Here is a 12,082-nt window from a genome sequence, read left to right as displayed (position 1 = left end):
ACTCGGTACGACCAGGCGAGTTGTCTGTGTGGTTAGAGGCAAGCAGCTGTGAGCTTGCATCCGGGAGATAGTGGATTCGAACTCCACTGCCGGCATCCCTGAAGATGGTATTCCGTGGTTTCCTATTTTCACACCAGTCACACCAGGCTGTACCTTAATTAAAGCCAAGGCCGCTTCCTTCACAGCCCTATTCCTTTCCTATCCCATCGTCGCCATAAGACTTACGTGTGTCAGTGCGACGTAAAGCAAATTAAAAAAACCCTCGGTACATTGCAGTAATCTTATCTATCGGGGATGAGTGGAAACAGAAGACAAAAAGCACATCACAACAAACAATGGTCAATGTAATGTTATTGTTGAGAAAGTTTATGACCTTTCTGTATTGCAGGCCTTCACATTAGTTTTCTTTCGAATCTGTGATATTAGGGCGTCTTACAAAATTATTTATGTCGTAGACTGTAGTTCCTTATTCACAGATTGTACATACCGATTTTCACTAAATTCTGTTTACCCATTTTCTCGTGACTCGGTGGTGATATGGACTTAGTAACAAAAATCCAAATTCATGAATATCTCTGTGATTATACGCGGTACGGTAACAATGTATAAGACATAAGTGATCGGAAATTTAATAACTTCTTACATAACTATTACTAACTTATGACATAACTAAAGTTATGTTAGTTATGTAGTAGTTATCGATATGACCACAAATAACATAAATAACTTATTTGAGAATTACATTTCAGGCCTTTCCCTAAACTACCATTTTACTCAGTGTGCATAAAATAATTTGTAGCCTAGATTGTAGTGGTTCATCACCCAACTTTACATACAGATTTCCATTAAATTCTCTTCAGCCGTTTTCTCGTGATGCGTGTACATACATACAGACAGACAGAAATTACGGAAAAGTAAAAAACGCATTTCTTTGTTACTGCTGACATGATCGATACAGAAATACCACTCTTTTCAAATTCTGAACAATATACAGACACAACTCTTATTTTATATATGGATTACAATTCAGGCCTTCCCCTAAACTACCATTTCACTCAGTCTGAATAAAATTATTGATGGCCTACATTATAGCAACTTATTCCCCGACTTTGCATACCAATTTTTGTGAAGATACGGCCACTAATATAATAAATATTTGAGAATTAAACTTTATGCCTTCCCCTAAACTACCATTTTTCTCAGCGTGAATACAATTATGTATATCCTATATTGTAGCGACTTATTTTCCATCTTTGTCTACCGATTTCCATTAAGATACGACCACTAATAATATAATTACTTGAAAATTAAATTTTCGGCATTCCCCTAAACTGCCATTTCATACAGCGTGAATACAATTATTTATGGCCTAGATTATATCGACTTATTACCCTGACTTTGCATACTGATTTTCATTAAGACATGACCACTAATAAAATAAATATTTGAGAATTAAATTTAAGGCCTTCCCCTAAACTACCACTTTACTCACCGTGAATAAAATAATTTATAGCCTAGATTGTAGTGGTTCATCACCCGACTTTACATACCGATTTTCATTAAATTCTCTTCAGCCATTTTCTCGTAATGCATGTACATACATACAGACAGACAGACAGACAAACAGACAGAGAGACAGAAATTACGGAAAAGTAAAAAATGCATTTCCTTGTTACTGTGGACATGACCGATACAGAAATGCCATTTTTTTCAAATTCTGAGCAATGTACAGACAAAACTCTTATTTTATATATATAGATTATAATTGTCATTATTGGGACATGTTTCACCCACTAGCTGGGCATCACCAGCCATCAATTTATACCTCTTAATCAAAATAGGGAGCCTGATTTTGTTCAACATGGTTACATAATTGTTATTAAATGAAATAAGTTTCATAATGATAGATCCGTATTGAACTGTGATTACAATAGAGTAAATTAATGTATTATTCGGGTCCACCTTTTCAATACAAAATGTAAATAGTTTAAATTACATAAATGATTAGGGACTAGTTTCGACCTAGTACTAGGTCATCGTCAGCCTAAAGCAAAATTAAAACACAAAATATCGAAGAAATTAAACAATGTAAAGACACGTACGGTTTCGTAAAAGTACACACCATGTGAGATATTGTGCAGCACTATGTTAAAAAATAACTCTCTGAAAGAGATTCATAATAAGTCCAGTGCATATTAAAAAGATGTTATAGAAAGGAATCCTTGAGTTGCTGGAATATGCTGGCTCCTTTAAGATGCAGGTATCAAATTGAAGAACCACTGAGCCGAAGTCACGTTGTTTATTTACGATTAAAGACCAGTGCGCCGTGTAGCATTAAAAAGTTGATAGGGATGGAAATTTTTCAGTTGTTGGTCAAGGAACTCAACATATGCTGGCTTCTTAAATTTGCTGCTGTATATTCGAAGAACAACTGAGATGAAGAAGACAATGTTACGCTGCTGTAATTTCAATTGATCCCTGAATGAACAGCAGCATCGCTTGAAAACCAACGATTTCCATGACCAACAACTTAAGTATTACTTTCACAACTTGTTACTTTTATACGGCGCACAGGACCTTTTTATGGATCTCTATTTTTTAACATAATATAGCACATCTCTGGATTCCTAAGCCTCCACGCAAAACAATTACCTTTCTTCAAGTTCCAAAAAACTGAAGAGCCTTTCCAGCATCTATGTGTTTTTAAGTCTGTGAATATCTTAAAAAACGACGTAACTTCATCAGCAGGATACCGTGCAGCTGTGGAGCTGTTTATATTGGCACGACTGGCAGAAGTGTCAATACTCGCCTGACGGAGCACAAAAGGAATTGTCGCTTGGGGCAATACGACAAATCAGCAGTAGCGGAGCATGCACTGCTTGACGGAAATCATGAGATCCGTTACGAGGATACTGACATACTGGCCACAACATCCCACTTTCACGCCCGCCTCTACAGGGAAGCAATCGAAATACATAAACATCCCTTTATATAACGTAAGGCCGAAGTTTACTAAGATCAGGGACATTACAGTCAACCAACCAGAGGTTCAATTGCTCGGCATGACCCAATAGGAGGTCGTGCACTCCGAGATCCAATCAGACGACAGACTTCTCGGAGCGACCCAGTCAGAATCCATGCCCGGCGCGAACCAATCAGAGGTCGCGTGCTTAGATAGCCAACCAAACGTCAAGCTGCTCGACGCGACCCAATCGGAGGTCGTGCTTTCAGATAGTCAATCAGATGTCGGTTTGCACAGCGCGAACCAATTGGAGGCCACACACTTACGTATAAATACAGCTGCTTCCTAAACAACTTTTGCAGTCGCCAGCGGGATACAGGAGAGCGTATCTACACGACGCCACAGAAGATGACTACCGCAGCAGTAGTCGAAACGTCTGGGAGAAGCGAGAGGAGTGGACCACGGCATAACAGCCCGGAAGAATTTTATTATGGTGTTGATTTCCTTTCTAAAATACTTACGGAATAAAGGAACATTAAGAGCTCTGAAAATCATACTATTGTAAGCTGTCTTCTTCTGTGTCCCTGGGTGTAGAGAAGTTTGGTGGATTGTGTTTATTGTGTGAGTGGGCTTCCTGTAAATATTAAAAGAAATGGTTTTATTCTGATTGCGAGTAATAGTTAAATCGAGATAATTAAGGGAACTGTTGTTCTCGGATTCTATCGTAAACTTTATGTGTGGATCCAGGTTATTAAGTAATTCAAGAATGGTGTTGCTGTCAGTAATGTGAGAATCCAGGATAATAAAAATATCATCCACATACCGAGTCCAATGTTTGATCCCATTAATTTTACCTATAATGTGAGTGTATTCGAGGAAATCTACGTAAATATCAGCGAGGATTCCCGAGGCCGGTGACCCCATAGGAAGCCCCTTCTGTTGGTATATGATGTTATTAAAAGTAAAGAAGCCATTATTTAATGTAAACTTGAGGATCTGAATAAACTCTTCTATCTCCCCTATAGTCAATTTACTGAATTTGGAAAGATTGTTTTTTTACTATTTCGATGGTTTTATTGACGGGTACATTCGCGTACATATTTACTATGTCAAAGGAGTGAAGGGTGTAATGTTTCGGTAACGTGAGATTTTTTATTCTATTGCAGAATTCCAGGGAATTTTTAACTGACGTGTTAGCTTGAAAAGAATAATGTGTTTTAAGAAAATTGTGAATAAATTGGGATATTTTGTACGTCGGACTACTTCTGAAGTTAATAACGGGCCTTATGGGGACATCCGCCTTGTGAATCTTCGGTAACGCTTTCGCCATAGGTAACTTGGGATTCATGATGATCAATTTTGAATTTTCTACGTCATTAAACAAAAATAAAAAGTTCTTAATTAAAGCTTTCAGCTCTCTTTGTATTATATTAGTAGGATCTTTTTTTACTGCGTTAAAGTTATTGTTAGTAAATAAGAATTGTGCTTTATTTACGTAGTCACTTTTCTCCATAACTACAGTAGCATTACCTTTATCTGCTTTAGTTACTATTAAATTGTTATCTTTAATTTTCTTTTTGAGATTGCGTATGTTGGTGACTTGTTCTTTATTGGGTTTGCCAGAACCGGTATGTTTCTGATCAAAAGATGAAAATAACTTTCACTTAACTTCATATCTAACCTCATTTTGAACGTCTGTAGGTAACCTATTAACTGCTAATTCAGATTCAGCCAACGTAATGATTAAATCGTCGTGGTTGAAGGACGTGTCCCAGTTATGTTTTGGTCCCTTATTTAATATCTTGAGGTCCTTGAAGATGACCTTGAGATTAGGCTGAAACATGTATAGACTTTGCTTCATACAACAGATGACTTGACTTGTATTGATAGGAGGATTTTATAAATATTTTCTTTTGTAAAGTGATAACCGTCAATACGGAATGAGATTCATAACTTGCAATGAAATCAACACAGGTCATTACAAAAACGTAAATATGAATTTAGCGATTAAAAGCAATGCTATCATATAAAATACTCGATCAAATGGAAAGCCGCACATTTTATTACTTTTAACGAACAGTGCTGCGGTTAGATTGCAGTGCCAATCTAATAGTCCAAAGTTCCAGAGCTAGGATGACCAGGTCGCAGATTGCCATGAACACTCATCTGCCATTATTCCGCTAAATATGCACACTGTTCATTCCAATCAGTGCCTCAGAGTAGGGACTGAATAGCCCAAATACTATGATGATCCAGTGTGTTACATACCAGTAGTATCAGAAAATTTATAAACCAGGGGAATTGGCATGCTAAAGAAGAAAGTTATGTAACTCCCCACCTACTTCCCATCAATATTCAGGCAGGCTGTTACACTCTGTACGACTGGGCGATTTGACCGTGTGGTTAGCGGTGCGCAACTGTGAGCTTGCATCCGAGAGATAGTGGATTTGAACCCCATTGTAGGCAGTGCTGAAGATGGTATTCCGTGGTTTCCCACTTTCACACCAGTCAAATGCTGGGCCTGTACCTTAATTAAGGCCTAAGGCACGCCTAGTCCTTTCATATCCCATCGTCGCCATAAAACCTATCTATGTCGGTGCGACGTAAATCAAATAAAAAGTACTCTGTATGCAGCAGTAATCCTATCTACCGGAGATGAGGGGCAACAGAAGACACAAAGCACATCACAACAAACAATGGTCAATGTAATGTTATTGTTGCTCAATGTTATGAGCTTTCTATTTTGCAGGCCTTCACAGTTAGTTTTCTTTCGACTCTGTGATTTGTAAAATATGTTATACCGTAAACTGTAGTTTCTTATTCTCCGACTTAACATACTGATTTTAATTAAATACTGTTTACCCATTTTCTCGTTACTCGGCACTGATATGGACTTAGTAACGAAAATCCAAATTCATGAATATCTTTGTGATCATAGCCAGTATGGTAACAATGTATAAGACATGCATAATAGGAAATTTAATACTATATAACCTTAGTTATGTAGCATTCATCAATTACACCTCTAATAAGAAATATTTGAGAATTACATTTTAGGCCTTCCTCTATACTACCATTCACTCAGCGTGAATAAAATAATTTACGGCCTAGACTATAGCGACTTATTTCCTGACATTGCATATCGATTTTCATCAAGATAGGACTACTAATAACAACAATATTTGAGAATTAAATTTTAGGCTTTCCCCTAAACTACCATTTTTCTCAGCGTGAATATAATTATTGATAGCCTAAATTGTAGAAACTTATTCCCCAACTTTGCATACCCATTTTCTTTAAAGTACGACCACTAATAACATAAATAGTTGAGAATTCAATTTTAGGCCTTCCCCTAAACTACCATTTCACTCAGTGTGAGTAAAATCATTTATAGCCTAGATTATAGAGGCTCATCCCCCGACTTCACATACCAATTTTCATTAAATTCTCTTCAACCGTTTTCTCGTGATGCGTGTACATACAGACATACAGACAGACAGACAGACAGACAGACAGACAGACAGACAGAAATTACGGAAAAGTAAAAAGTGCATTTTCTTGTTACTATGGACATGGCCGATACAGAAATACCATTATTTTCAAATTCTGAGCAATGTACAGACAAAACTCTTATTTTATATATATATAGATTTTCTACCGATCATAGTTACATTTTAAAAACTCCCTCACGCCTGTTTTATCAGCCATATGGTACTGCCTAATAGTCCTAATATTAAGACCTTCCTTTCTTTCACATTTACTTTTAACTACCGCAAGAACAGCCATCTATACTTTGGTTTCTCTATAGAGCTCATCTGGTTTTACCAGCACCACATCCAGAATATTCTTCCCTCTAATTGGTTCCATCACTTTCTGAATTAGATGCCCTTCCCATATTAACTTATATGCCATTTCTTGGTCATACGTCCAATCGTTCGCATTACCTTCCCAATTGAAATCTGGTAAATTGAGATCACCCGCTACAATCACGTTCCATTCCTTATCGTTTCCCACATAGCTGATTATTTTATCAAATAGTTCTGAATCAGCGTCAGGGCTACACTTTCCCGGTTATACACTCCAAAGACATTAAGTTGCCTATTATCTTTAGAGATGAGCCTTAAGCCTAGAATTTCATGTTCGTCATCTTTAATTTTTTCGTAGCTTACAAATTCTTCTTTCACCAGAATGAATACTCTCCCTCCTACCATTCCTATCCTATCTCTATGATACACAGTCCAGTTCCATGAGAAAATTTCTGCATCCATTATATCATTTCTCAACCATGATTCAACTCCTATTACAATATCTGGTAAGTATATATCTATTAAATTACTCAATTCTATTCCTTTCCTTACAATACTTCTACAGTTCAGCACTAACATTTTTATGGCATCCCTACTTGACTTCCAGTTCCCTGTTCCCTCATCACCGTTCCCTAGGCGACCCCATTTACCTTAATGTACCTCCCTATAACGCTTCTAAACAAATTTCCTAACTTATATGTACCACTGCGGTTTAAGTGAAGGCCATATGAGCGTAGATCCCTGTCACCTACCCAACCATGAGGATCTAGAAATATCACTCCCAGTTTCCCACATACCCACTCCATAGTCTCATTTAAATCCCCATTCACCTTCCAGTCAGTATCCTCCCTACACAGTATTCCACTGATAACAATCTCCACTTCCTTAAACTTCACCCGTGCTGCATTTACCAGATCCCACACAAACCCAACTATGTTGCTACTTATACCTGCTTGTCTTACATTGTTAGTACCAAGCGTGAAGTCCGGCTCCATGGCTAAATGGTTAGTGTGCTGGCCTTTGGTCACAGGGGTCCCGAGTTCAAATCAAAAGACCTGCATCTGGCAAGCCAAACTTGGCCTCGGGCACTCCCGGCACTAAAAGCCATACGCCATTTCATTTACCAACGTGAAACACTACCACCTTCTCCTTTCCCTCCTCCTTCTCTTCTACTTTCCTCAACATCCGGCTCAACCTAGTTCCTGGATAACACTCTACCCTGGTTCCCTTTCCTCCACACACTTTTCCCACATGTCTAACAATGGAATCCTCCATGACCAGAGCCTCATCCCTACCCACTTCATTTGATCCCCTCGCCTTCTGGTCAGTCCTATCTTTCCTGACAGCTGCACAAGCTACTGCCTCCTCCCTGTTCCCCCTCCCATGACCCTGTTCCACCTGCCTTTTCCTACCCACTACTCCACATTTCCCTTTCCTACCTTTTCCCTTTCTCCTACTTCCACACTTCTCAGCAACAGTTCCCTCTTCCTCATCTTCCCTCGGTTGTTCTGCCTGCAGTGACTCGTACCAATTTCTCACAGACACCTGTCTTGAATTCTGATCCTGAATTGAGCCCTTAGCCTGCGATCTCCTTCCCCTTAAAACATTAGACCACCTGTCTTCTACAATTCCCCTCTTTCTTCCCCATCCCTCTTTTACACCTACTGTATCCTGCACACTGTTTGAGAGAGGCCTACTTTCCTTCCTGTCCTCTGAGAGAATCCTAACTATCTCCCTCAAACTCTCCAACTCCTCTCTCATACTCCTTAATGCCTGGCCACACCCACAGTTCCTACACTTGCACTCCTTATCCATTCTTTACTGAATAATGAAAAAAGGAAAAATAAGATAACTTATTCTGTGCAAAATAAAAATGAAAGGAAAGAAATATTGTCTAGGATAGATCACACGACAATAAGGTAATTAATATAGGCTACTACTACACCACAATACTACTTAGTTGTATGATTTTTTTTTTTACTACAACATCTTAACAGGATGAAAATTGCTGTTAATTACTGAAAGTGGAAAATAATACACAAGAATTACACAATTCTAAATTGCAGTTAAGTCTACCCTAATTACTACAACAGAATTTTAGCAGTAAGACAGTTACTACAGATACCACAGATACTATACTACACAAATATTTCACAGTAATAGAATAAACACACTAATTTCTAATAAGATACTATAATACGCTACAATAATTTTAAACTACGTTCAGATACTACAATACACTACAATAATTTAAACTATGTTCAGACGTATCCTAATTACAACAGGTTATTACTAAGCACAAACAGAAATGGAAATTACAATTAAAGTTTGAAATTCGCAAGACTACTCAAAATAATTGAATAAGCACTCTAATTTCTAATAAGTTACTACAATACACTACAATATTTTTTAAACTACATTCAGACATTTCCTAATTACAATAGGTTATTACTAAGCACAAATATAAATGGAAATTCCAATTAGGCCTAAAGTTAGAAATTCGCAAGAACTACTCAAGGATTACCAACAAAGTTAAATGTGTAGACAGATTAATATTAGTACAAGTTTATCCTACTATGCTGTAATGGAAATGAAACCTGCCACTTGGTTAAATGCTAAAGTATCGAAAGGGTCACCATGCACAAAGATACACACGAATATAACAGGCAAGATACTATCTAATATACTGGATCTACACTACAATTCTCAACTGAAATGTAGTTATATGATTATTACAGATGGTGGATTACTATTATTTTCCCTCCTCCTATATTATTAAACAAGTTATTTTATATATATAGATGAATAAACTGCAAGGAAAAAAAACCTCACTATGTGAGCATACTATGTAAGTTTACACTGGCATGTGGGATAAAAGAATGATCTTGAACTGGAAGTCTAGCCATAGTCCAACCAATTTTGTTGAAATCATATAAGAAAAGACTAGATAAAAAATTGATGTGAAATCTGCACTTGGGTAACAGCCCTAAATGCAGATCATGGTGATTGATTGATTGACTGATTGATTGATTGATTGATTGATTGATTGATTGATTGATTGATTGACTGATTGATTAGCACCTCTTTTTTCCTACCTAATGTTCAAAACCTGGTGAAATGTTTTAGTTTGGTAAAACTCTCATCATATTTTTTAATTAATTTGGATTTGTTTGCAAACATATGTGCTATTAAAAATTGAAAGCATCCTTGCATAATACATTTTTATTGTGGAATATTTTTAACCAAATATTTTGAGTAAATTTCTGGTAAGGGTACATTTTTAAATGTTTCACACCGGAAACCAATAAGTACAAGATGTACATCTTCTTTAATGCTCTCAACAATAACTGAGTCCGACTCGTTGGCTGAATGGTCAGCATACTGGCCTTCAGTTCAGAGGGTCCCAGGTTCGATTCCTGGTGGGGTCGGGGATTTTAACCTCCATGGGTTAATTCCAATGGCTCCAGGGCTGGGTGTTTGTGCTGTCCTCAACATCCCTGCAACTCACACACCTCACATAACACTATCCTCCACCACAATAATACACAGTTACCTTCACATGGCAGATGCCACCCACCCTCATCAGAGGATCTGCCTTATAAGGGCTGCACCTGGCTAGAAATAGCCACACAAAATTATTATTATTAACTGAAGTGGAATATGTGAAATATTAGAAATCTTTAAACCTCTCATTAGATTTGTTTCAGAGAACTGATATCAATGTTAACAGATGATACAGGACATATCCTCACAGTTTTCAATGGTGCTCTTAAATAATGGAAAGTGAAGTAAGTTATTATTAGAGATCTGATACTCTCACAGCCTAAAGCTTGATTTATTTTGGTTCCTGTAATCCTTTAAGTAAAAGCTTAATAGATTAGGGTGAATCTTAATAGAAACTACATATTTAGTTGCAAGTCGTTTGGAATATTGAGAGCCAAAACCACCCCCAGACTGTTTGACACCTCTGATTTAGAATATGTTGGAAACAACTGTGCAAAGTCTGTTCCTTCAAGATCAAAGACTAGTATTGCCAAAAAATATGTATGCTGGTAGAGAGAATGATGAAAGTCATAGAAAATGATGGCCTTTATTTTGGATATTAATAAACACTTTCAGCTCAGTTGTCATTCTGAAAAGTAAAGTACTAGTTGGAAGAAAACAATTTTAAACCAAACTAATGCAAATGAAAAGGTCAGGAGGCTGAATAAGATTCAGATTTATGACAATTAAACTCACTTCCATAAGAACCAACAATAAAGCTTTTCTGCCACCTACATGACTGATAACGAAGACTTCAGTTCTGTTCCAAAACCTAGAGGATATCAAGATTAACATATTTTTTTTAACATGCCCATTATGATCCTCTGAAAGTAACAAGAATGTACCATTTGACATGAGATACGTACCTTGAAACCCATATAGTTTACCTGGCCAGAAGCTACATACTTTCCACATGGTGAAATGTCAACAGCAGATATTACATTTGTGTGGCCAGAAAGAAACTGTTGATTCTTTGTTTTCCAATTCTGAATGCCAACTTTATTCCCCAACGGGTAAAGAATATGAACTCCATCAGGATGAAGCTTTAGTCCATTAACAGCAGTACCTATAAAAGAAAAGAAATGATGTTATGTGCACATAACTGAAAGAAGAATAAGAACATACAGAAAAAAACACAAAAAGAATGACAGGCTAGCACTGACAGAGGAAGCAACAGAGAGGAGAAATGGTTCAAATAACAAACACTTTTATTTTCAATCACATTCTTACCTGCCAATATGAGGGCATTCCAAAGAGATCGTGTTTTGTCATTAAATAACATGGGTTAAAACTATTTCTTCTCATGTACTGCATCTTTAAAGCTGTTGTTTCAAAGCCATGTATCTATTAATTCAACGTCATCCTGGTTTCATTGTTCAAGAAATGCATGTACAGATTTTGAGTTTGTGAGCAGCCTTTTTTACTTTTATTCAGCTCTCTTTACAGTGGTGATAGGCAGTTGTGCTATAATGTTAGCTTCCTCCTCTTTCAAATGTCACCATCTGATTATCGCTGGTCCTGTTGGTGCTGTGTTCACTTTGGCAGCTTGATGATCTTCCTTCCTACATCTGACATTTTGGTTGAAATCACCAGAGATGATGAGATAAGTCTTTCAGAAGAACTTTATATGTTTTTTTTTTTGTCAGGCATGTTTGATTGTTGCACATAGAACTGAAGAGGATTTCTCTTCTATCAGTGACACCATCTTCATCAAGAGGTCATCACACTGGTGGACTTCACAGACAGAGACACTGAACTCTGTTAAAACGAT

The 12,082-nt window shown here is 37.2% G+C and overlaps 1 protein-coding gene across 1 annotated transcript in view; it reads right to left on the bottom strand.

The window, feature by feature from the left end:
* Positions 1–12,082, bottom strand: part of LOC136866754 (cilia- and flagella-associated protein 52) — a 256,308-nt gene that overhangs the window by 232,615 nt on the left and 11,611 nt on the right. The window contains exon 2 of the mRNA XM_067143864.2: positions 11,178–11,377. Within this exon, the coding sequence (XP_066999965.2) occupies positions 11,178–11,377 (200 nt within the window). The remainder of the gene's footprint in view (positions 1–11,177; positions 11,378–12,082) is intronic.

Source organism: Anabrus simplex, chromosome 3 (assembly GCF_040414725.1).
Source record: "Anabrus simplex isolate iqAnaSimp1 chromosome 3, ASM4041472v1, whole genome shotgun sequence".
Classification (NCBI taxonomy): domain Eukaryota; kingdom Metazoa; phylum Arthropoda; class Insecta; order Orthoptera; family Tettigoniidae; genus Anabrus; species Anabrus simplex.
Note: the sequence above shows the minus strand (reverse complement) of the source record. Positions and strands in the feature narration are given on the sequence as shown.